This window comes from Seriola aureovittata, chromosome 21 (genome assembly GCF_021018895.1).
Source record: "Seriola aureovittata isolate HTS-2021-v1 ecotype China chromosome 21, ASM2101889v1, whole genome shotgun sequence".
Lineage (NCBI taxonomy): Eukaryota > Metazoa > Chordata > Actinopteri > Carangiformes > Carangidae > Seriola > Seriola aureovittata.
Window position 1 is genome coordinate 16,562,830 of NC_079384.1, and position 27,902 is coordinate 16,590,731.

A 27,902-nucleotide genomic window follows, 5' to 3' on the forward strand; every position below is an offset into this window, starting at 1 on the left:
TCTGCTAGTATATGTAGCTAATGAAGATGCAACACAAAATAATTTTTCAAGCCAGAGCTGCTTTGAGCCTCTGGGGGAAAAAAGAACAATGATTACATCCTGGCTTCTCTTTCTGGATTTTTTTTTTTTTTTTTCTGGCAAGACATGTTAAGAAGGAAAAGAAAATTGAACTCCCTATAAATCTTTTCCACAAAAAGGGAAGAAAATAATGCATGAGCCTGAGAGTCAAATGATAAAACATCAGCAAATGTTTGAAATGAATACACCACTTATGCATGTCGGCTTTTATAAAATCTACAGATTTACAGTTGGGACTCAGCTGTTGTTGCTTTAATCAGCACTCACACACTCGATTTTTTCATATTGAGATAACAAAGCTAATATCAGATATTAGCCAGAACACGCTCACACTCAAATCAAATTTGGTGCGTGCTGTGTAACTCCACTGCCTGTCACTGATAGCTGATTTGCGCAAGGACTCAGGTGGTGGTCATCCAATTAACTGGTCATGTAGCATCATGATGCAGAATGAGTAAGAGGAAAACTGCCAATAAAAAATGCAACCAAATCAATTTTAAGTCTTGACTTTCTCTAAGCCAGATGGGACGCATGGTGGCCCCTGTCGCAGAATCTCTCCATAATTTATCTATTCTGCATTTTTATGTTACATTATTGCTGCAATGCCTGCGGCTGTCCTTTCTTTCTTTTCTTTCTTTATTTGCAATGGGCAATAAAAATAAACTGATTAGGTAAGTCGTAATGCAAAACCTCACAGCTGCTGAAAATAAAATAAAATAAAAAGGCAAATTTGAAAGCATCTGAGGGTGGTGCAAATGTTTTCCAATTCAGGATACTGACATGTAATCAAGCTGCTTTGATTTTATATTTTATATTAAACTGTTTTATATTCATTCAAAATGATCTGTTTGTGCATTTGAAATTGCATGATATTGTGATTTCAACAGAAAAATACTTTTTAAGATGTGGACTAAGCAATTCGGCAAACATGACTCTATCTTGGCTGATGTCTGCTAAAGATGCAGAGTGTAAACTTCCCCAAATCCAATAAAGAGCAGAACATAGCTGCTAACGTTAGCCTAAACTCCTGCACAGTGGGCAAATACTACACAGTGAATGCGCTAGTTGCAAACAGGCTCTTTTTTTAAACATAATGTCAGACCACAAACTAATGTATATTAGCTAGTTGTTGATGTGATCCTTTGTAAGTAACGCTGGGTTACTACTGTGGGTAGTAAGCTAGTTGCCTGCACATACTAATGTTTGTATTGCTCTTACAGGCCTGCAGTGCCTGTTATTGTTGCTAAGATAAAATTGTACAATCATTTGAGGGGGGGGGTTTAGCGGATGGTTCAACTGATCTATTGAAATATCTTTAAAAAATTAAATTATTAACTTTTCCCAGTAGCTTAGTGCTTGAGATTAAAGCATGTTTTGTGCAGAACTGAATTAAAGTATACTTTCCATTCATTTCCCATCAAAAATGTTAAATGCACTCATGTATTTCAATGGAAACACACACACACACACACACACACACACACACGCACACGCACGCACGCACGCACACACACACACACACACACACTCACACACTCTTTCATGCACATATACACAGGTGTGTGCACAACAGGGAGCTCTAAAATGTTGTTCCACAAGATCTGTTGTTGCCATGGTATTGCGCTGCATCTCCTTACATTGCCATGGAAACACAAAAAAATGATGACTGGCGTGGAGCTTTACGTGAAGTGGGTCAAGAGCATCCGAGTCAAGTCAAGTCAAACCAGATTTATTTGTTCAGTCGGGTATTAGATCAAAGGTGTCAGTGGGATTTACAGGTCAACAACAGCAAACAACTCCACCGACCCAGTCCACGCTGCTTAAGAAGACAATAAATATCTGTTTGCATATAAGGAAACTAACGGCTTTCAGGGTTAATTCATGTCCTGGTAGTGTTTTCATTAACTTTAAATAAATTACAGACACCGGAGGGCAGTTTTTTCTCCATTGTTCAGATGCACCACTCAACAGTGTTGTGTTCTAAGACTACAGATGCAGCAACGCAAGGATCAAAGCTTCAAATTCTTTCTGGTTTTCATCATTCAACACAAGTGCAGACACTGGGAGCAGATTTCACCTGAGAGACCTCTGCTCACAGTATTCTCAGTCTTGTACCAATAATGAAGAGGAATCTGTTTCTTTTAAAACATAAGATTGCAAAGAAGATTCAGAAATCCAGTTTTTATAGATTAAGATTTATAAAACATTTGAAAAAGTTGACACATAATTGAAGTAAAATGAAAACCTGGTCAGCAAACATTCATTCTTGAGTAATCGTGACTCGATCAGATCAAGCTTTTGTGGGCGACTGGCTGAGTGTACCTGAATTATTATGACTCATTAACCTTCTTTTTAAGCCTCCCATTCAAGGTCGCCACCAAGGGGTGGCAGGGGAGAACAGCTGTCACCCCTAAACTGCTATAAGACCAGTTACATACAACTCAGAATGCTAATTATTCATTAATTACAAATTTTTTCATTGTGTGCATTGTTGTAATTATAGTTTGGTTAAATAGAATCTCACTGTGCTTCGTAAAATCACACTTTCATATGCTGCGTGTTACAGAGAGTACCGTGCAGGTTGGTTGAGCACCATTAAGCCGTTTTAGATCAACAGTAACATGTAATATTCACTACAGTGACACCACATTCAATACAAGAAGACTATGAAAAATTCATGCAGTGTAGAATGTGCGGATTATAACTGCAATGGAAAATATATCAAGAGTCAAAAAACTACTTGTCCTAAAATGTATCTGTATGACTGTGAGAAATCAGCTTGATCTGAAATCGCAGGAATTTCAGTTGTTTTCAGATTTGCAGTAATGTGACAAGAAACATACATGAACAAGGGCTAAAAATAGTGTTTCCACCTCAGTGTACAGGAACATTGCTGCCATGAGGCTGAATAGACAACCTACTGAAGGCTGGTGCTGACATCTAGGGGTGGATAGAATCAGTGCTTCCAACAAGATGTTTGAGAAATTAACAAACGGTACCGTTACCGGAAAGAACTTACTCATATAAGACAAAACAATAAATAATATTTGTTTCTGTTTTTTACTGTATGTGACCATCATTGTTATTATAAGGAGATGAATGAGATGGTGGTAAGGTGGTGTTATTGTTGCTATTGATGCTTTTTTTCTAGTCTACTGAGCTCTCACATTGTCATTCTCATAAACTGTACACCTCGCACTCCTATGCATACCAATACTTATTATAGCAAGCCTTTATTAACATAGACATAAACACATACCTCAGATACCCCATCACTAACACCCTACTTTATTCTGCACACGCATTTTCTCTTGCTGTCAACATGTTTAATTTCTTTTTCTTTGTTATTTCTTTTTCTTTTAACAGGATTTGCTGTCCCGCCTTTTACAGAACAGTTTTGTCACATTAAAAACATTAATTTTTCTAATTATGCAATTCACTTGTCCAGACTTAAAAGCTAGACTATGCATATTGCCAGGAAACAGTACCAACATTTCTCTCCCCGATTTTCATTATGTCATAGCCTATTTATTATATATTTTTTTTAACCACCATAATCAAAGTAGGGCAAAGGAGGAGTATAGGCTAGTGTGCTGATCTATAAAGAAAGGACATATTGGTACTTATTATTTTATAATTTTGTTATGAAACCCTAGCAAAAAGCGTCGTGGAACTAATTTTAGGATCTTACGAGCAGCACTTGAAGGCACCACGCTGTCCACTCTTGTTGGCGTGTGTCACTTCTGTCCCCCTCCGGTTCAGCTCCTGTCTCCGGAGTGTCTGACTGCCTTTGGGGTGTGTCTGCTGGAGATAGTGGTGGGGAACGGCAGCTGCATCAAGTGAGCCTCAAACACACAGAATAAGACCGGAAGTTGTACGATTTTGTGTATAAAATAAAAGCACTGCCACTGTGAGTACATTTTCAAATGGGTGAAAAATTTGAATTGATTGAGTGCACTGGAAAACATAATTGGGAAATAAAGAAATTGCAATGTATATGGTAAATAGACAGTTTGGTAAGATACATTATGACTGCAATTTGACATCCCACCAACCCTTTTCCAAGCACAACTACTACAAAATGTGGTGATGATAGTTTTTCCCCTTAAAACTGTGATTGTTGAGAAGGTTTTTCTGGGGAATACCTTTACACATTTAACAGCTTTCAAACCCTAAAATTTTGGACCTGACTTCCAGAAGTATCTGACTATTCAAAACCTTGCAGCAGGAATTTACTCCCATTCGGCCACAAGAACATCAATGAGGTGCTATGATGATGTTGGGTGACAAGGCTGGCTCACATTCTGTGTTCCAGTTCATCCAAAGGTGCTGGATGGGGTGGTGTGGTCAGGGCTCTGTGCAGGCCAGTCAGGGTCTTCCACACCAAACTGGGAAAACCATTTCTTAATGGACCTTTCATGTTACAGGAAACAGGACAGTCTTCCCTTAACTGTTGGCACAAACTTGGAAGCACAATGTTGTCTAAAATACAACTGTATGTTGTAGGTTAAGAGTTCCTTAAATCGGGATAAAGGGGCCTAGGCCACACCACTTTCATACCAATGGGCTTTAGACATAGTGAAGTCTGGAGCCCAGGGCCCTGAGCCGTGTGCGCAGACTTTCCTATTATCCAATAAACCATTTAATTGTCTCTCTCTGCTGTCAGTCTTCAGAATTTCACCCCTCCACTGCCGCACTGCCACCAGTATCACGGCCCTGTCTAATGCAATGAGGATCTCTCTTTATAGGCTATGTCCCTCTATATTTCTCTAATTGACTGAATTCATTTTCATTTGTCTTCTATCTATCTATCTATCTATCTATCTATCTATCTATCTATCTATCTATCTATCTATCTATCTATCTATCTATCTATCTATCTATCTATCTATCTATCTATCTATCTATCTATCTATCTATTTTAATGTGAAAGTTTTGACCGGAACTACTTGGTGAAACTCCTCTGAGCTTCACTCTGATGGTAAAAGCTGTAGAGCTCCCGCCTCATCAGACACCTTTCAGACGAGAAGGCAGCGCGCGCACGGCTCACGTGCGGAGGTAAAATGCAGCTGACTAACGGGACGAGGCTCACGAGTCTGCCGCTGGCTGTCACCGAACATTAGTTTTTTTTTTTTTTTTTGTTAGAAGAGGAGCCATGAAGAAACACCTGAGTCCTGCTAAACAACAACAGCAGCACCAGCAGCAACCACCGGCTGATGTCCCGGCTCCAGGCGGCGAGGTTACTGTCCAACAACTCAACGAGCTCCTGTCCAACGGCAGCGGCTTCTACAGCCTCCCCACACAACATTTCAACGAGGTCTTCCCCAGAATATACATCGGTAACGCGTGAGTCAGTCAGTCACCATCTCTTCACATGTGATAATGATGAATGGATTTGTGCTGTCTGTGGCGGCGTTTGACAGTGACAGGTAGGACAGGTTATTTAAGACGCTCCCTCCCCATCCACCATTCACCATCCACCGAACCCACCAGACACGACAATGACAACAGTGTCGCATGTCGGGCGCACACAGGGCGGGCTCGTTATTTTGGTGTCTCCGCTGTCACCGTGGGCCGAGCGACAGCCTGTTGTTGTCAACAAATAACCGGTTGTCCTCGAAATACCAGTATACCAGCGGCGTCAGTGTGTTTCAGTAGCCAGACAGGTGGCTATTGTGTAACACTGTAACATAATTATAATAATTATTATAATAACTATTAATATAAGTGGGATTCAGATGTGAAGGACGATACAAAGACCTGTTTTTACTCCGCGAATCCCTCCATCATTATTATCACTGCCATATAATCACGTCCTCATCAAGCCGCTCCCCACTCCCCTCTGCTGAGCTGCAGAGCCACAACAATCATCACATGTAAAAAAAAATAAAAATAAAAATAGAAAAAAAAAATAAAAATAAAAAGAAAAGGGTCTTTGTTTTCATTCATGAACAACAGGCGGTCTCCTGCAGAACAAAGAGCAAAGTGAATTTTGCCATCGTGAGTGGGAACATGCTCTTAGAATAAGCAGAAGCAGAAAGCTAAACTCATTTCAGTCTCGTCTTTGTATAAGCAGTCTACACCTTTATGACCTAAATGTGTAGCAATTAGGCATCTAATTAATCGATTTATAATGGTTAATGCACCAGTTACTAGTGCCTTATGGATCAGTTATAAACCTTCAATTAGAATAACTTTTGGGTTGCCAGAAAGTGGAAAATCCTCCTCTAGCAGACTCTTTCCTTGCCCATCAGAGAGACCTCCCCAGGACTGTCTGACCTGCAGCACATCTGGATTAAAATCCATTTATAAACTCATATATTGTCTGATTTTCTTTTTTAACCATGAATCTGGTTGCAAATGAATTAGGGCTGTAACGATCGAACTCTTTTCATTATTAATTCATCTGCTTATTAATGTCTACACAAAGCAATAATCATGAATGTCAAAGGGTGTAGCAACTATGATGCCATATGATCAAATAAAAATAAAATTTTTCAATGAAAAAGGGCTGCAGCTAACAACTATATTTATCATCAATTACTGTGTTGATAATTTTTTCGATTAATTAATTGATTATTTGGTCTTTGAAATATCAGAAAATAGTTAAAAATACAGTTTCTTAGAGCTTAAAATAATGTTCTTGAAAAGTGCTTGAAAGTAGCCACTGCTCACGATTACACAATTAAGGGGCTGGAACTAGGTAATGTTAGTCACTTTGTCAGTCTGCTAATCAATTAATCAACTAATTGTCACAGATGTAAAAGTGAACATTACCAAGACATGAACTGAGATATTTAGAGATAAAAAATGATATTGTAAGTATTCTATAGGGGACAAACTTTGGGAACACTGTTTCTAAATTACGTTTGACATGTTTGTGGTATTTCTGTACGGTAATATGTTGTTATATATTGGCCACCATACATCCTGCTAATACCAATGTAGGATTTGCAATATCAGCATGATATGGGGCTACACTAGATATCTCCCTTCTAAAGCTGTTTTAAGGCCGGTATAATCTAAGAGCTGACTTTAATGTTGTGCTGCAGAACATAAAACACTGTAGCTCAAATAAAGAAGACATTGTTTTCTTTGTGTATAATCACATTACTAGACAAATAAATACCTGCCTTGTAATTTAATTCGAGCTCTATTGCCTTTATCAAGCCATGAAAGGTGCTGAGCTCAGAAACAAACACATGCATGCAGTGGATATACTGTATATGCATATGAAACACAGCAGAGGCCGAACCATAAATCCACGGTTGTAGGTTGACTGGGTGCTATTGGGTTTGTCATGAACATGCCAACTCTTTAGGAATTTACAGCTCGGTGTTACAGTAAAGCCACTTCCTGGTACTTCCTGGACACATATGAACAGATTGTGTATGAGGTGTATAATCTGCCTGCACGACAAAGAGGTAAACAAATACACAACAGTCCTCTCGGTACGGAGGAGAGTCTGCAGATGATGTTCGAGCCGTGTCAGCTGCAGATTGCTTGTTGTTCACAGTATCAAATAACTTTTTCTAAAATTAAAATAAACAGATCAATTATGGAAACTTGGCACCAGCTCTGTGTTTTGAACCTCAGTCCTTTTTTAGTAACAACCGAAACGTGTCCGTAGTGTTGAATATCCAAAAGTGTCAAGTATCAAAAATCAGCATTTAAAGCTCAGTCAGATTCTGACACTAATTATATGAATTATATGATCCCTAACCCCAATACTGGATTTCATAAGCCAATACTGATGTCAATATTTGAGAGATAAATATATATCAGCAGATTGTAATTTCTTTTCTCAAATGATTATAAGAATTGCTTGGTTTATAAAATATCAAAAATATCAATAACATTTTCTCATTAAAGGTCTTGTTTAAAATTTACAATGATGTAAAAAGAAGAAAGTGCTCACATTTAAAAAGAGAGCTTTTGCCATTTTTGCTTAAAAAATGGTGATAATTGATTGATCAGTTATCAAAACAGTTGCAGATTAATTTTCCTTAGGTGACTAATCAAATAATAACTAATCACTGACATTACACCTAACATAAACAACTTTGATACAGATTCCTGAAGTTTGTTTTTATTTTAAATTGTGACTTTTTAAAATGGACATTTTACAGTTTTTATTGGTGTAGGTCAAATAAAGATCACAATTTCCTGAACAAAATCAGAAAACATTATATATTATAACTTTAGACTGTCTTTTATTTTGACAGGGTGCTTTTCTGTACCGCTAATGCAATGAGCAGTTTGCCATATGTTATTAAATTAAGAAAAAAAGGTTTATATTCCCCAAACTAACAGTAATTTGTGATAACTCAAGTATCATATTTGCACCTGTATAGAAAAGTGTAAATGATCCGCAGACCTACTGTATGTGGCATTACTGTTGTTAACCATTATTTCCATGGTAACTCCTTGATCGTGCTACATGTGTGGAAAGGCTCCTTGATATAGTAGATGGGAGACTCACAACTAAGATCAAAAATACAGAACACACTCAGCAAAGTGATCGTACTTCCTCTGCAGTCTTTCAGGTTTGTAGCAGTGTAAAACCCAAACACCCAAAGTAGCACAAACGCCAGAAATCATTTTCAGGTTTCAAGTGTCAAACGTGTCGAAACAGCCAGTAGAGGAACATTATGGAAAATGTAATTTTCAAATATATTCTGCTGAGTTGTAATGTAATATAAGCTTTCACGGAGCAGCTCTTAATCTCACTTATAGATTCACAGTAGAGAGCCGGTCCAGGGATGCCCCCTGAGAAACTGTCTCTGTGCAGTCCATCACTTGGCTCCAGTCGCTGCCAACAGAGAGGTGGAGGAGGGCGAGCGGGACGAAATACAAGCACATTACTGTACCTCAGAGCTACAACAAAATCAATGTGAATATGCCAATCTGCCCGGCCAAGTCTCCAAACAAAGCGCTGGCAGTCCTGTCCGGTGCACAGCTGAGGCTGATCACACACGGACCCCAATGTGCTTCCTGATTTCTTTTGAGGAAGAGGTTTTTTGATGTCTGATGAAGAAATCATGTTCACTGATTATGAAGAACAGAGTTTTTGCTAATCATTGAAAGTAGCATTTTGCTTTCCTCTCTCTTACCCAAGGCCATTAGTGAACTATTTCAATATTAAAGTATATCACAGACTTTCCAAACAAGTTGAGAGGGCAGTGCAAAGTAGTCTGATGTTACAAATGGCTCAGGCAGGGCGAGCTGGTATTGATTGTTGATTAAAGCCTGCGCTTTGTCCACTGTTTCCACCACTGGGACCCACTAAGCCTTTCTGCTGATGTATCTTATTAGTTTTACCTTGTTACAACTTAAATTGTGTAGTTTGCTGGGAAACTACGATCAAAACAAATGCACCGATTAACACAATACTACAGTAATATCTATATGGTGATGACTGCCATTACATGACTCAGATTAGAAGAAGATATGTCCTCGAAAATGTTCATTGCAATTTGTTAATGGAGCTGATTCCAATTATGAGTCATAGGCTCCCCCAGGAATTTTGCCCATTAACCATTTTGAGGCCCCATATATAGTTTAACTGTAAAGTGCTATAATTTTCAGGTCATGGCACAGTTAAATTAAGTTAATTAATAATTTAGTTCAAAAACCTGAATATTTTCATAACCCACGATGGGCATTTGGTGAGGAAAGACTGAAACTCAGGATCAAGCAGACAAGTGAAGATCGGACGTTTGACTGGACTTGATTGACAGTGGCCTGGCAACCCCACATTTTGATTCAAATGTTTCTAAAATGTGATTGGTTACGTGACCTCCATATTAACTATATCATCTTTTTCCAATGTTGCCCTGCCCCCTTTAAACCAGTAATAAAAAATGAGAAAACATGTTTTCAGGCCCTTCAAATGAAGCCACCCAGAGGACACTGAGTATATATTTGTTAGTTTGGAAACCCCAAACACTCGAAACACCAATTTAAGAGAGCTGTTTGACATATCGCACCAATTTAGGTGTTAAATGAGTTTGGGGGACTGAGAAGGTCGTGGATATGATTCTCATCATTTTCTTTCAGGGAACACCCCTTCCCCCGCTTGGACACATCTGAATTTGTTACGTCTCTCCCGTCATTTATTCAGTTTTTTCTTTCAATTGCCAGCTGTCTTTAAATGCAGTCTCCAGATCTGGGCCCATCCAGATGAACTAGCACAGCAGCAATAATCTAGCACAGGTTTAAAATGTTTATCAGTGGGTAATTTGAATTGAACCAGACTTTGGCTAGCACAGCACTTGTGTTGAAGTCAGTGAAATGTTCCCATCCCTAAATGGATTATGACTGTATTTTCCAAACTCACACTCCCTTACACTGTTTTCAGATCAGTAGTAGTCAGCACTCTGAAACCACGGCGTGCAGCTCAGGGACGGACTTGAGGTGTGGTTGTTTGCTTTGAGGAACACTTTGGCTCTTTGTGAAGCTGGTCTTTAATAATGGATGTTGTGGGACTGCAGATCCCAGGGTGAGGAGGCAGGGACAGGCCAGGTAAGTAGGAAGAGAGCCATTGGCTGTGAACTCGATTGAACCCCGTGTTCCTCTGCATTGTGTTGCGTGGACGTACAGTAAATGTGAACAGTGCTGCTCAGATTTCTTCGCACACACACATTTGCACATGCTTCAACATTACGTACTTTGTATTTGCGTTGCTGTGTAAGTGCTCATACTGCACATGTAAGCATGCTTTCAGTCACCGATGCACACAAACTTACACTTAGTCTAAATATACACAAACACGCTCTGAATAAAAAGGGCAAACATGAATGAATGAATATCTTGTGTGGACTTGAGTCCTTGTCACAGTCTCACAGTCTGTGCCCTGCAGCTGACACACCGGCAGATGGGCTGCTTCATCTCCTCTCCTATGGCCGTAAAGCAAAATGGTGGCGGCGAGGACATTCTTTATTAGTTCTTGCAGGAGGGGGGCTTCGCTGCCACCACCTCGAGGGAGCTGTCCAGGGTCACCTAGCCTCGCCTCAGCAGCTTCATATTGACTGTAAGCAGATATTGCAATAAAAGCAGACGGAGCTGTCAGGGCAGAGCGTTTTACAACAAGATTTATGCTTCTGGGGTCTGAAGAGAAGTAAAGAAAATATAGATGAGATACTTTTGTTGAATTTAGAAGAATATATATTCGCTTATACCATATACTGGTAACCAAAGCTGTGATATAATTCCAGTTTTGTGCATGTTTTTATGAAATAATAATCTCTCTTCCAGTGTTTTTGCTGCAGAGAACAAGCATAAACACATATTCTATTGAGCTAATTAGTGACGATAAATGTTTCATAAAACTTTAATGTGAAATCTACAAAAGAGGCATTTGATTCTGAATCAATGGGCAGTGCCTTTGGCCAGGTTGGATCAGTGACAGTGGACACAGTGGGCATTCAGCCAGGCAGACCCTGTATCCCTTTGTTATGGTTCGTTAGCTGTATGGGCGTGTTTGCTCTGGATGCTAAAGGCCTAATATGCAGCATTGTGGTTCTTGAAGACAAGTTTATTAGCGTGAGAGGAAAGCAGCGAGAGATTTATTGTTTCCTGGAAGAGTGAAGAGTGGATGGAGACGGAGGTGAAGCCGCTGGAGTGGAGCTGGCTGAGAGGAGAGAGATGTTTAGACGTCTCTTTCTGTCTCTAGTTCTGCTCTAAATGAGTTCATGTAAAACTCTGTGTTTCCATGGCATTGCTTTTTCACCTGCTTACACTGTTCCCCCTTTTCTCTTTCCGCCTCCCTCTTCTTCCTCATCTCGTACGTCCTACATTTGTAGACTATTGTTACTCTGTTCAGATCACCAAGCTGTTCTCTGTACACAGCGCTTAGAAATGGGACATACAGAGTCGACTCTTAGTTATGGCCACTTTCTTTCAGATTTGAGGCTGCAGGGATTTGCTCCCATTCAGCCACAAGAGAATCAGTGAGGTCAAACAGTGATGTGGGGTGATTCACATCTCAGTCTGTGTCCCAGTTCTTCCCGAAGGTGTTGAATGGGGGTTGAGGTCAGGGCTATTTTCCACACCAAACCAGGACTACCATTTCTTTATTGAGCTATTTTCTGTCACGTGAAAGACGAAACGTTTTTTTACCAAACTGTTGCTACAAAATTGTTATTGTCTAAAATAGCTTTTCTTTTAACTTGAAGTGAAACCAAGAACAAAAACAACCCTAGAGGAAAAGTACACAATGTGTGTGTCCACATACCTTTGACCACATAGTGTTTATTGGTTACTCTGGCATTACTAAGACAGATATATATATATAACCGGCATAAGCTACGTGAATGGATACATACATGAGCGGACTATTAGAGCTGACATTATTAAATCGTTTAGTGAAGCAACAAAATATAAACTTGTCGTTCATTTAAGTTATTTATTCATTTATTCCGGTTTCAGCTTTTTCTCTGTTCTATCAGTTTGAAAGGCTCTGCACTCTCCCGGTCCTCCTACTGTACACTTTCAACTTATCTAGCCTCATTAGGCCTCCTCTCAGGACTGTGTGGGTGTATACAGATTTACAGCCCCCCCCCCCCGCTCACGCTTGAGACTGTTATATCAGGACAGCAAACACCTTTATCACTTTTATAGGCCTTTTTTCACTCAAGACACTTTGACGTCTCACAGTGGGGGAAACGCACAGGTGTGAATAATAAAATGAACGAGCTCAGCTTTGCTCAACTTCAACCTGAGCTGGGATGTAATCAACCAGATTAAGCGGAAACACCTGTGTGAGAGTGCAGAGCATTTAAGATGACATCTTCGGGATCTCTGCATAGACGCGCCTCAATTTTTTTGTCACAGCGACAATACGCATTTACACCTCCCAGAGGACTTACAGTATTCGGCTTTTGTATCAAGAGGTGCTGTGATGCTGCCAGCACAGACTTCACAAAAATGCATGCTGGGATGTCGAGAAAGTTGCAACCTATATTGTTGAAATATCACTTAAAAATAAATTGTGCTGACACGCTGCGTTCCTGTCAGGTGTTATTATTGGTGCTGTTATTTGTCCCAGATGTCTTTTTCTGCTGCTGTGCCCTCATCATTTTGTGTTGTGAGGGAACAAACGCCATCAACAGAGGCTCTCTATAGGTTTATACCAGCAGACTTGTCACACACACATCAACCACCTGCTACAGTGATTAAATTAATGTATTTTTCATCTCTGATCATGAACCTAATTTTTTGCCTTACCCAGGTTTGTGGCGCAGAATGCGATGCGTCTGCAGAAACTCGGGGTGACGCACGTCCTCAACGTGGCCGAGGGCACCTCCTTCATGCACGTCAACACCAGTGTGGAGTTCTACACCGGCACGGGCATCACGTACCACGGCATCCAGGCCAATGACACCGAGCAGTTCGACCTCAGTGCCTTCTTTGAGGAGGGGGCTGATTTTATCGACAAGGCCCTAGCACACAATAACGGAAAAGGTGAGTTTATTTGAAGGTGTGAAGAGATTTTTAACTGCGTCTGAGGAGAAGCTCAGTTCTAGACATCTTCTATTCCTTTTCTAATTTTTTCCTTTTCTGCTTATGGGTTTATGACTGCTCAGTTAAGAATATCCGTATTGCAAATCACAATTTGGACCAATATCAAAATTCTGCATTATATTCACACGTTTAGAAAAACAGGTTGTGTGAATATGATGCCAAATAAATGTAGTATTTCTAGTCCAGTTCATTCTTCACATCACACTTAGATACTGTTGCTGTGCTTGTCGAAGCTTTCTGATCTTGGTACATATGCAGTTTACAATGATAACTACCAGTTTAAATTTGTTATAATTTTTTAAACAATGGGTTTTGTTGGTTTCAGACAGAAGTAGACAAAAGCAGCTTCTCATTTCTAGCCTGTGATTCTGCTTTAATAACTGTCAGTGGCAGATTTTATCAGCTGTAGCTAGTTAGCTGTGTAAGGTAATATTAGCTCCGAGAGTTGGTTTAAAACATTAAAAAGTCTCCGGCTGACTTTTTATGGTTTCCAGCTGACTCGTTTTAAAATGGGAACTCTGTAAAAGGGGCTTTAAATATGCACTTGATGGCTTCATAAAAAGCTGCGTGTCCCAGTCTAAGTCTGAGAGCATCCAGGATCAGCTGCCACACAGTGGAGGTGCAAGATGTGATTGGAGCTTTTTGTAACTTAACTGGCACTTATAGGCAGTGTGCTAGTTAGCTGGACAACAATTGGAGCTCGCATTCAAGCAGAGAATCACATTAAATGCTTCAACGTTCCAAAAACGCTATACTGTAGTCTATCCACCCTCTGTCCGAAACGCTTTGTTAGAGCCACAGTCTATAGTTAGAGCTGAGAGCTCTTTAAGAACCCCCCCCCCTCTGAAGCTGACCAATCACAGCCCAGTGTGCTCAGATTGGTCAGTTTTTCCGGAACTACACGTTTCTCCACGTCTTGCTTTCTTGCGCAACTGTAAACAAACAGTTGGGGCTGCAAAGGATTTCATGACAATATTTGTGACTTGGAATACTTTCATAAAAAAACCTCTTGGTTTTAAAAAAAAAAAAAATCTGGACACTTAAGGACAAAAGGAATATAAATGATCGAGGAATAGACAGACAACAGAACATCACCACTTCAAAGGTAGGGAGATAACGAGCTAACGATCAGTATGGACAAATGTTTAAGCATTTATATCTTTGCGGGTTGCTAAGGCATTCAGGTCTCCGGCGACCCGGTTAAACATCACTAATCCTCAAATAATAATTAAATGAAAACTCACAGGTTATGAGCTGCTGGGCGACAAAAAGTGGGGGCAGCTGCGTCCCTCAGAAATAACCACTGTGGAAATTCAGCGTGGTTTTTGAAGCAGGTGCGGAGGCGCGCAATAAAATGTTTGAAGGTAAAAATGAACTCCAGCCACTGAGTTCATTTGTGGTTCTGCTGTTGACGGAGCATTCAAAGTAAATTTTTCAGGCAATTGATAACACTGTGTCGGCATGGCTTCGAAACAAAAAAACCTTTTCCTTGACTTTCATTTCAAGTAGTTGTGTGCTATGCTGTGTGCCAAGCTTGCAGGGAGTGTCCCGCTTGCAGGTGGGCATCACTGAGGGACGCACTGACGTCAATTGGCCTAGGAAGTAGTGCGTGGACCCCCAACGAGGTAAAAAGGTCAAATAGCGGTTGTTTTTGCCCTGACAGAGCAACTCCCTTTGACTTTATAAATCATTTGCATGCACAAAAAGCCGTATAATCAATAACAGATCATCTCTAATTATTACCTTTTACCGTGGATTATAGAAAGGCCCAAAAAGACACCATTGTCCAAAATCTTTGATCGCAGGTACAGCTCTTACTACCACTACCTAAAGCTCGACAGGCCTGCTGTGTTTAGCTGCATCTAAATGCACCTAAAACCCGCAGAGAATTGTGATTTTATGTCTTAAAAAAAAAAAACCCTAAATGGTAGAGGAGATGAAAAGGGAACAGAATGTCTTACTCACTGAGACACGGCATCAAGCTCCTCTTGTTGGTGGCTTAACAAAGGATACAACATTTAATGCGCCTTTTTAATGAGTCAATCTCAATACGCTTCAATGCTGTGGATCTTAAAGTGAAGACAGGAGATGACTGTGACGGCCCTGAGCATCTCAGGCTAAATCTGACACACTCCTGGGCCTTGCTCCATATTCTGTTATCAGATCACGTCCCTGGACGTCAACATTGTCGAAGCGTCTCGTGAACCTGTAGCACCAAAGCTCGATCCTCCTTTTTTCCCCACAATAGCTTAGTTATGTTAAACAGGTAAACAGGATTGTGGTAACAGAATAAAACAAGGAACGCAATGAAATGAGAAATTAGTCTTAAATTAGCTGTTTGATATATCTAAGTATTCTGAAGCAGGTTATTCAGAATATGGAAACACTCAATCCCAGGAGACTTCAGCCCTCCACCAAAAAAGAAAAAAAAAAAAAATTCCCAGCTCTCCCGAAGCTGCATCTAAATTTAGTGCATTTGTCATTGCATGTGAGGGATGTGTCTAATTAGTGCACTGCAGCCTGCATTTTATGGCATGGATTTATTGTCAGCTTTGACACAGTAAAGCATCTTAATTCTCCGGCAGTTTGACCAAAGGGGGAGAGTGAAGAGTGACTGTAACAAGAGGAGTGTAGGGGAGGAGAGGATGAGGATGATGGAGGAGGAGCAGAAACAGGAGAAAGCATCTCACCTCTTCCTGCTGCCTGATATTGGTGTAGTCTGACATTGTCCTATGTGTAACATTATCTTTGACATTTTCTGACCCCCCCCCCCCCCCCCCCCCCCCAGCTGTAAGCTCTGAAAAGGTCATAGGTCCAGGATTTTAATGAGGAACTGCAGCGGTGCATTGTTCCTGTGGGTCTGCATATATCGAAGACGTGAGGTTGCAGTATGTAAGTGGTCGTGTTTTAAAAGCTCAGTCTGCATACTCCCATCTACATATGATATGTAGCAAAATTATCAGCGCATTGAATCTTAAATTATTTGATAGAAGGAGAAGTGGAGGTACAGACCAGACACATGGGTGTGACGCTAAAGTGGTGCATAAGGCATGAGAAAGAATGAGTTAATGCATGAGCAATGAAAAAATAAAAACCCAGAGAAGAGAGGAAGAGGAGAAAGAAAACAAAATCTGACAAATAGTGAGCGATGGAGTGAGAAAATGAGTGAAGTCGTGAGCCATAGATTCTGTGTCTAACAAGAGGATACAGTAGAATCAACATTGATCTGTGGCAGGCGGGGTGATTAGGTATCGAAGAGGGCTGCTCTGGGTGTAGTACAGAGGAAGAGAGAATAGAAGGAGATTGTACAACAGACGAGAGAGGAGAGAGATGTAGGGGGATGATACTAAGAGAGGGACACAGAATGGTGTTGGGTTTCAAATAAAGTGCAGAATCTGCAGATCTGACCTGAGCGCGGCACATCAGCTGCTCTGTGAAGGTTGCCAAGATAAACCCCTCATGGGGTTTCGCCTTGTCCGTAACGGAAGTTTAAAGTTACGCAGAGATACATCTTAGAAGGGAACGCACAAGCAGTGACAAACGGGGCTGAGGATACAAATATAGACCATACGTGTGTTCTTTGTGCACACAGAGCACAGGTTCTTTGCTGCATGCAGGGCTAAGACGTCCCCGTAGGATGCAGGTGCAGTGACGATGATTGACTTTGCCGAGTCTGCAGCAGAGGTCAGGTCTTGTATTTGCATCTCCTGGCGCAGAAGATGCTTCGCTAGGCAAGTTTGGTCCCTGCATATGTTCCCCAACCACTCCGCTCTTTTAGTTTTCTTTTCTTAATTTGTTTCTTCTTTCTTTCCTCATTTTTCTTCCTCCTTCCTCTTTTTGTCCTTCAGCCAAAGTCTTAAAGAAAAAGCCAGCGTAAAGTAGAAACCCTGTATGTTTTTTTTCGCATTACCCTCGACATTTAACATTTATATTTGTTCATTTATAACAAGGAGTGCAATGAAATTAGAACTCCAGAGCTTGCCTGAGAATCATCACATTTTTACGTTTTCTTCAGTACCAAAGTAATTCAGTTGTAGCTGTCTGTAGATTCCTGGGTACATTCCAAACAGGAAGTGCTAATAGCTAATTCAGTATACTTATAATATACTTTATAATATAATATAATAATAAATTTAATCAATTGAAAAATGAGGGCTCAATTTGACTTCCCCCAAAGCATTATGGGAACTGTCATCACAATATGGAAGCTGTAGAAAGAGAGTCTAAAATGGTGCTTTGGCACTATTCGTGATTGCTTTGTGTTTTGGTTGAACTAAAATGATCCCCAGGTTGATCATGTGACCTGTTGTTCTGCACATGCTGTAGTAATGTAGGTCACATGATCAGTCTGAACTGTGATTACTGAAAGAGAATGCATGAAAGTTTGCATTGACAACACATGAAGTACTCCTATTTATTGAAAGATTGATATTCCATATTTTTCTCATTGTCAGTAAAACCAACACTGAATTGATCCTATTGACACACTGCTGTGTTGTTGGGATCAATGTTGCACTGGGTGACAAGTTAAACACACACACTGTTGTTTATTTAGAGTCAAGCACAAATATACCTTCCTGCTGTTGTAAATGTTCACTAGGGCACCGAATTATTAATCCGCAACTGAAAATAGTCCCCCCCCCAACAAATTCATTATTAACTCATGTTTGAATATTGTTTGCTAAAAACTACATTGCCCAACTGTTTTAGGGGATTATTCAACTCTTTTTCAAAATAAAAGTATAGTTTCTTGAGCTGTTTTTTCAAGATTTACGTCTTCAAAAGGAATGAATTGGCTTGGATTTGAGAGTCACAGACAGGATATATAAATCAGAAAGATAGACTAACACATTGTGGGTTTTTGTGGGGTGTGTTGACAACAATATGTATGGTAGGTACTTCTCCTTTAATCTGACTCAATAAGAGTCAGCATATCTGTGTTGATTGTGGTTTTATTTTGATTCTGTAAATCCAGCCTTGCACCACACTCATCTTAATGTTCTATTTCTGTGTCGGTGTCCTACAGGGAAGGTGTACGTACACTGCAGAGAAGGCTACAGCCGCTCCCCCACCATGGTCGTTGCTTACCTCATGCTGCGCCACAAAATGGATGCCAGGCTGGCGGTGGCCACCGTGAGGCATAAGAGAGAGATCGGCCCTAACGACGGCTTCCTTCGCCAACTGTGCCAACTAAACGAGAAGCTGGCAAAGGAGGGCAAGCTGAACGGCGAGGTGGGAAAACTAAAGACCAAATGACATTAAGAGACCCTCTGCCCTCTGTCTCCTCCCATCATGCCTTTCACAGGCTTCAGCTGCTCTTGGGAGACTGACCCCGCCCAGACTAAACCAGCACCCATCTGACACACCAGGGGTATTCTGAAACACAAACATACATGCATTTATCTGTGTAGAAAATTTTTCCTCATGCACACACACACACACACACACACACACACACACACACACACACACACACACACACACACACACACACACCAACACACACACACACACACACACACACACACACACACAATATCTCACACACACAATATCTCACATACACACACACATACAATCTCACACACATGTACATGCTGTTTTCTTTTAAAATCTCTAGTCCACGTCTCTCTCTGCTGCTGTGGGAGGGGACATCTGTCAGTCCTCTCCCTGCTCCTTCAAAGAGTGTGATCTCAAATACTTAATACAAACAAATCCCTCATCCCCCTTTTTTTTACCTCTACACCACACAGATCTGCAGACGTCTCACTGCGAGTACCTGAAAGCTCTAAATTCAGAAGCCAGTTTTGAGCTGAGCTACTTAAAGCATTCCTTCAGTTCCCACAAGTTAAGATGGTGAAAACTTTTTCACCTTGATTTTTAAAATGTCCTTAAATAGTTCTATATATATATCTATCTATATATATAGATATATAGATATATATATCTATATATATATGTGTATACATACAAGATTATAGCACAATCATTCCATAGTTTTCCACTGCCGGGAATGTCAGCGATGTCTCCGCAAGCAGGAGTTCCAAATAGACTCCTGAAATTGAAATTCAGTGGCCTCACACGATGCGACCTGTCGACAATGGATGGAGGGAAATCCCAAACATTCCAGGAAAACTGCAAAAATGCCCCTCAGACTTTTATTTGCCCACCCAACCCTTACAATCTTCTTCCCGTAGGGGCAGATATCTAATGCACAAACACAAAAATTCACACTCTACTGCATCAAAAAATGCAAGCTGTAGCTCTATGTAGCATTTCAGTTTCCTTCAACCTATGGCCTCTAGTTTGACAGCGGTAGATGACACAGAGCAGCGGAGTCAGTGAAGCCGGCGCCGACAACAGCAAAGGTCGAGCTAATTAAAAATAATGAGCTGCGTGGGTGTTTCATGTAGCCGCCATGTTGTTCAGAAGATCTACATATGGTGTATTTTAGTTTGTCATTGAGCTCCATCAACCTCCACACAAGATAAAGTACATTTAGTTAACTGTTGCTTTAATCTGAGGATTGAAAACCATGTTAAAAATAAGAAGACTTCAAATTAGCTTAGTTACAGAGATTCTAATCTAATTTTCCTGAATAATTCTACATTAGAAATAATAAGAAAAACATGTATTTGAAGTTATGTATGTCTTTACGCAGTAACCTGTTCATTCATCCAGTACACAAAACAGATGTTTACACTTGTCTGAACATAGTCTTTGTTTTTTAACACAACCTGCAGGTTCAGTTTGTGTTTAGAGGCTACTTTATATAAGTTTCAGTCATTTTGAGCCCAGAATATTTCCTATAGGCATTTAGAAAGTACCTGGTCGGGCGAACAGACTCAGAGTGTCTACACAGGAGGCGTCCGACAGGACATTATAATAATCAGTCCAGCTGTCCACACAGGCCACGTAATCACTGCAGTTTCACTCGCGTTATACACACATAAACCACTTCAAGTAGTTTCTTCTGTTTAATGCACATTTCTACAGTGATTATGTATTAGACTATGGTCGCTGCCAAAACCAACACTCTGACCTACAGTCAGTACTGTGCCTGAACGCATCCTGCACAAACACAGAGGGAGCACTGAAGCTGCTGCTCTGCTTACATGCTGCTTTCACTGTGTGCGCTGCGTATACACGGTGTTAAAATCTTCTTCTTTTATCTTTGTGTATTTAAAATATATATCTATAGTAACTCATATTTCCTGAGCAGAACACTGCTAAATCTCTTTTTCCTCCTGTTTGGATGTACAACACATTCAGACCAACTTTGGTCCTGCATGACATGAAGAAACACAGCCCCCTCATTGATTTGAATGAAGGCAGTTCGGCAAAGCAGCTACGACGCCGAAGGTGACAGCATCGCACAAAATATGCTTAAGCAGCGCTGAACAATTAACTGAAACCAAATCGCAGGAGCTGCAGTTTTTTAACAAAGGTAAAATGTGTCACAACAGACCATGAATGAAGCATTGTGGTGCTAGAGAGACGCCCCCAGCCTACAAATCATATTCTCCAGACGTAAAGGAACATGCTTGTTTGGTACAAGACCCAACAAAAATCACATCATTTTTATATATTTTTCAGTGAAAATGAAAATGATAACGTGTCACTTTCCAAACTAAATCGTGACTCATATCGCAATATGATTTCACCCCTATGTGTAAATTTTGAATTTCTACTATTAACTCGCGATCGTCGTGATATAAGAGGAAGCGATAACTTTCATTTTCATGACTTGCTGTTTTTGGTCTGAATGTTTGCTAACTGCGAACGTACTCTCAGTCTGTGCACCCCACCACAAGGCTCTCCAATTAAATAGCACAGAGTCGTTGCTCTAATATACTAGTTAACTCTTTCCACTGAATATCCCTAGCACATCCACACAACCACACACAACATGGCAGCAGCATTAGGGGTGTTAAAAGCTGTCTGTGCCAGTTTACCACCTTCAAACCAGAGGCCTTCAGTTTTTAAACTGTCAAATGCAGAAGGATACCACCCACTTCCACCAGAACGTTCCAGTCATCACGCCAGAGAGTTGTCCACTGCCAATTCCCTGACACAGCCATTCGGCCAGTCTCCAATACCACTGTTTCATCAACACAGTTTGTCAGAGGTCCATACACAACGTGTCACGTGTCTCACCCCTAAAGTGTGTGTGTGTGTCATACAGTAACTTAATATGCCTGACTTTATGCACACACAGGGTAAAAGCCTTTTTTTTTTTTTTTTTTGTATGTACTAAAGCATTGCAATATATGTCAATACCCGATCAGATATATAGAATGTAATCACATCTAACTATGAGTATTCAGGCTGTAGTTGTCACATATAGGCAACGGTAGTTCAACAGTACTTTTTGAGAGACACTGTATTTAACACTGGGCGTATTACTGTAAACTAGACCTAGTGCCAGGAAGGACAGTGATGGAGTGTTTTTAAATCCTGCACCAGGATTTGCTCTTGGGAGAGAGACGTATTGTGAGAACGAGAAAGTGTGAGGTGGAAAGTCAGAGCTCTGCTCAGTTTGCACGCTGCAGGTAGTCCAGCCACTATGTCCCACACATTAGATTGCATATTTCTCCAGAACAAACAGCCTGGGGCATGTTAGCATGAATCCAGGGGGATAGTTATCTCACTAGAGGGGAAAACGGAAACTAGGTTTGTCTCACCTCATTAATGGCACTATTTATTCCTCCTTTGATATATCTGTATACATATGAATATATACATGTATACTGTATATACATATTTAAGTGTTGACATATATGAATGTATAAGCAATGTGTCTATAACGTGTAGGTATCGTCGGTATGTCTTAAGTCCTAATATATCATGTTATATTTGTATATGACATCACAAAGTAGCTACTCCATTTTTTCTGTTTCACAGTTAATTACATGTGCATTAATATTCCAATATGATGTGCATGTAAAATGTTCTGTGTAATTGTGATATGTCATATCACAATTGTGCAAAACTTGCAGGGTTTTTTTTTTTTTTGCAAGCTTAGCTGGGATACCGAGGCATGAAATCATCGTGTTTACTAGTGTTTTGTGCAGTTTTAAGTTGCCATGGTGACGCTGATTTATTCATGATATACTAGCAAGATGCAGGTGGCAGCATAAGATGCATATGGATTGTCCTGCATATGACCTTACTGCGTACATGTCATCACGTCCAGGGATACACTCATGCTTTCATCTCCTCATATGGTGCTTCGGAACATTTATAGCCCTTCCTTTCTTTCTTGACAGGAGTTGGAAATTTTCTGGCTTTTTCTCTGGATGAGAATGAAGTGATTCTCCAGCTGCACTTTTCCATTTCAATGCAGTGTTCTTAGCTGGAGAACACTCGACTGGCTTTTAACTGACTCGTGATGTAGCGGGCTGCAGACGCTCCAGCAGGGGGAGCTGTTCAGTCAGTGTTGACCTGTTAACACCTGTCGACCTCCGCCACATACGGGCAAAAAAGTGTTTCTCTTCTTTTATGATTTTATGATTTTTTTTCATTTAATCATTTCTTTTCTTATCTGTCTATGAACAGGGCATGACACAAAATTTTAGCCACTATTTGTCCTTTCTATTTTCAATTATTATTTTCCATATTTTAAACTTTTCCTGTGTTTTATTTGAAGTGTTGATCCATAAGAAGATATATTTGTGGTTTTAAGAACTAAAAACCATCTTAAATGTAGTTTTACATCTCCTCTCTCAGGCTTCTCTCTGGAGCTCTAGTAACAACAGGTCGGTGACACTTTATACAATATGGGACCTTTAAGTCCCATATTTTGTAGGAATTTATGATGCTCGTTTTCACTATTTTCTGATGTTTATAGACCAAACTAATCGAGGACACAGTTGTCAGATTAACTGATAATGAATTGTATTCCTAGTCCAAAGTTGTACTACAATTGCATTGCTACATAATTTAAAAAAAACAAAAACGTAAAATGTGTGTATAATCAATGTGAATGGTCTTTAGGGAAAAGTAACACAGACTTAAATTAACATAAATAGAGCCAGAGGAGCCATTTTTATAGTGCGTTTATACAGCGATCACATCATATAAAATCCAACTTTAGATTAAAATCTCAAGACGTGCATTGAAATGTCCAGTGTTGCTGTAATATCTGACTCACTGTTGGCCGAGAGGAAAAGTCAGAGACGGGGATACTATCACAGGGAGTTGGAGTTGAGGTTACAACTTTCCTGAGTGAGAACATGAGAGCAGTTGTGATGTTTCTCGAGGGGGACGTCACAACAAGGTTCCTGTGTTTCTGGCTCCCAGTGATCGTCTCGGTGCTGGTTGTTCCTGTCCACTCTCACCCACCCCCACCCCCCCACCTCTCCGTCATTTTGTCATCTCATACACTTGAAAATGTTTCAGATCTGCGAAGTTACAAACTTGATTTCGCACATCTTGCCACACACTGATTCCTCACGTGGGAAATGTCTGGCAAGATGAATCGGGTGCAGTAGTTCAAATTTGAGACCATTTTCAAGTACAACTTAGCGCATGTATTTTCCCATCACCTCATCATGAACCCCAAACCACACAACAATGAAGTTGGCCCTATTAAACAAAGAATCTACTGTACACTACAGACAGAGAGAACCACTTACCTCTGTGCCCTCACACTGACAACTACATTATACACCAATATTGTGCCAAGTGACCTAAAAGCCACGTTTATGATTGGCTTTGTCGTCATATAAATGGACTGGGGTTTCACTCATTTGAATATTTGCATCTGCTCTACAATACTGCCCTCCTTCTGACACAGTTTGGTACTTCTTGTTTTAGTTTTTACGTGTCTTTGAATTTGGGAATTACTGGGGTGAAACTCTTTGAAATCGGTCCAGGATGAGGGTATGTACTTTATAGCATCAACTGCCTGCACCAACCTGCTTATTGATTAAGTCATCGACAGTTCTGGCTCCTGAGATAGGGTCTGATGAACACTCTGTGGAAGCCCAATTAGCCATGGTGGAAGTTTTCTGTCAGATGACAAAATTATAAAACTTTTGGAGAAAGAGATGCCGCAAAGAGAAAAGCTTCCATCATGGCTGAACTGCTGGCTTAACACTCTTTTATGCATTGAGTAACAGATAAACACTGCCACCTGCTGTTCAACGATATATAGTGGTTTGCACAAGTTTCTTTTTTAATTGCTAATTAATTCCAACTCATGACATTACTAGTAGTTACAATCCAACCCCATGTTTTCTGCCACTGAACTTTTCTTCTGTAATGTGAAATGTAATGTCAATATAAGGCAATTTTGCTTAGTTTTGTTTTACAAGGTACCAGCATCAATTTGTGGGTTATACTCCAGGTACAGTACCTTTATGTATTATCGAGAATGTCAAATGTGAAATGCCATTGATGTATATTGTTATATATACTGAGTATGTAACACGCACTAAGGCAATTGTGGATTGCTGCATTTTCATTTAACTGGCCTATATTACACTGTACAGATAGGACATTGTTTGATATTGGATTAAGAGAGTTGAAATTGCAGATGAAACTTTTTTTTTCCTAATTAATTTTCCCCTCAAAGTAATGTTTGGTTAAATTTTATTTAGATTTGTCCTATTACAAGGACATACGAGGATTTTAGGTTTACTTATTTTTGCTCTGCTAATAAAGAAGGATATTTTTTGTACAGTTGGAAACTCTGAAATGTCCACGAAAAGTGTGATTGTGACCTACTTCTCCAGCTAACTATGTCATCATCCATGTTGTTTTAGGACGAGCCACCTATAATGGTAGTCAGACCTTGGCCAGACTATAATTGTAACTCATTCACAGGCTTGTTTGAAACGGTACGAGTGATCAGACTGGAGAGGAGGGTTGTTAAATCACTCAGATAGAGCCAGGTAGTTGTGTTTTTTTATCACAGAAAAGTACATTAAATTGACTTACAAATAACTTCCTGTGATTTTCGCTCAAATTTGCAGTCCCGCGCGGCGAAACGTGGCCATCTGCGCTGAAGTAGGCAAAAAAAAAACCTGAGACGTTTAAACTCTCGGTAACTGACAGTTGATATCTTACATCATGGAAACCCATCTGGCTGAGCTTATCTGAATTGTCTATGATGTAATAAACTCTGTCCGTCTGGTACTCCTGAGAGCATTCAAACAAACACTGCAAATTACTTACAAATACTGTTTGGCCCAGGTAAGGTGCTGACTGCAGAGCTGTCATCATCCTCTCGCTCCCATTCTGATCAACAGCTTAAAACAGGAGTTTTTTAGCACAAATGAGCCCACTGCCCGACTCCTCCCGGAGTCCATTACCAAGTCGACGTCTTATCTCGTCACATAATTGCATTTCTGTTCATGTGCAGATGTCGCGGAGGACATTGTTTGTGATGTAGGATTGGCTGTTCGTGGGTATATCCGTTATATATTTCTATATTTGCCACCGCCACCGACATCTCAGTGAACACATCACGACAGTAAAGACACAGCACCCCACCCAAAGCCTTACAGTAAAGATCGATTCTTTAGATATGTTTTTGAGTTAGTGTATCTCACTTCACACGGCAGGAAGGGACGGCTCCCTTACAGGATGAGACATTGTTGAAGTGCACTTGATTTTAAATTGCAATGTTATTTTTCTTACCTTGGAGAAGTCCCTTCTTTCTTATGTTTAAGAAATAAATGGCTGAGGTATTAACATCTTATTATGAGTGGCTTATTATTGTTTAGTCTGCAAGAGGAGCTGAAGTTATTACACACTGTATATATATATATATATATGTGTGTGTGTGTGTGTGCACGCGTGTATGTTTATATGTTAATATTTTCCATCTGCTAGTCAGTGTACAGAGCATGAGAACAGGTTAGTGTATTGTACCTGCATGACAATAATCTTTCCCCCAACTGTTTTTATATCATATGGTGCAAACTGTCCCTGAAATTCAACTTGCATGTTAAAAAGTGTAAGATGGATAGTAAAGAAATGGTAATATATTTTAAACCAATTTATCTACATTTACCGATTTGTATCAATCAAGTATATCAAGCAAATGTCAGTGAAGCAGATTGTGGCATCATCACTTTGAACTGCAACAAGCTTTTGAATTATAATTTCATCAAGAAGTCTGTTTTATGTCAATAACAACAAAAGTCACAAACAAAACGGTGAAACCAACTGCCATGATCATTATTCCAAGAAATGTAATATCCAGTTAGATAAATATATATTATCTAGATCAATTCATTCCTAAAACAAAACCAGGGGAGCTGACATTGGGTGAGGGCAGGGAACACCCTGGACAGGTCGCCAGTTTATCACAGGGCTGACATAGTGACAAACAACCAGTCACGCTCACATTCACACCTATGGGCACGTTAGAGTCAGCGATTAACCCTAACGTGCATGTCTTTGGACTGTGGGAGGAAGCCGGAGAACCTGGAGAGAACCCATGCAGACACAGGGAGAACATGCAAACTCCACACAGAAACGTCACAGTCCCGGGGTTCGAACCCAGAACCTTCTCTATGAGGCGACATTGCTAACCACTACATCACCATGCCGCCCCACACATGAATATTTTGGAGTAACGCTAACTCTAATAATAAGTCTAACATAAATACAGAGCATTAACACTTAAGATTTGGACTCAAGTAAACATAGCTTTACAACTCTGCACGTTGCTCACATGCTGTCAGTGCTGTCTTTTAACAACGACAACGTCACCACTGGGTGGCGGCAAACCCCTGCTCAAAGTCTCCATCTGAAACAGCAGTGGGGATGGATGACAAAAATAGAGCAACAGAGAGAGAGAAAGAGAGAGAGAAGGAGAGGGAGAGAAAGAGAGTCAGAGGGGAAATGACATCAAGAGTGGGAATGAGATGACAGAAAGAGAGCGAGAGAAAACCTTCCAAGCCTCCAAGCGTTGATGCAAATGCTATTTTATGTTTCACAAGACTGGACCTGCACACCTGGGATGGACCCGTCACACAGCATGACGTCCGGCAGGGTTCCTGAGAAGGCTCAAACCAATTGGAGTTACTCTCTCTAACTCCTGCACTGGTCTTTTCTCTCCACGGTCCCTTGCACAGCAATTACTGTGGACCAGCTGTGTGGTCCCTCAGGGGCCCCACAGTAAACCAGGGACCTCCTCCCTTGCTCTGGCCGAAATCAAACTAGTTGAGAGTTTCTATCGACGTAGTACGAAAGCGGCCATTTCATTACAGCTGAAGCTCAGGGAAGGTGGACATGTACATCTTTGTGTTATTGAAATAAAAGGACCCCTGCTTAAAACCCCAGCC

General features: G+C 40.4%; 1 protein-coding gene across 1 annotated transcript; it reads left to right on the forward strand.

Annotated features, from left to right (window-relative positions):
* The first annotated feature begins 5,078 nt into the window (after positions 1-5,078).
* On the forward strand, positions 5,079-26,308 carry dusp3a (dual specificity phosphatase 3a). The gene is made up of 3 exons (XM_056366543.1): positions 5,079-5,424; positions 13,310-13,542; positions 18,629-26,308. The coding sequence occupies exons 1-3, from the start codon at positions 5,234-5,236 to the stop codon at positions 18,856-18,858; spliced, it is 654 nt and encodes a 217-aa protein (XP_056222518.1). The 5' UTR covers positions 5,079-5,233; the 3' UTR covers positions 18,859-26,308.
* The last annotated feature ends 1,594 nt before the right edge of the window (positions 26,309-27,902 follow it).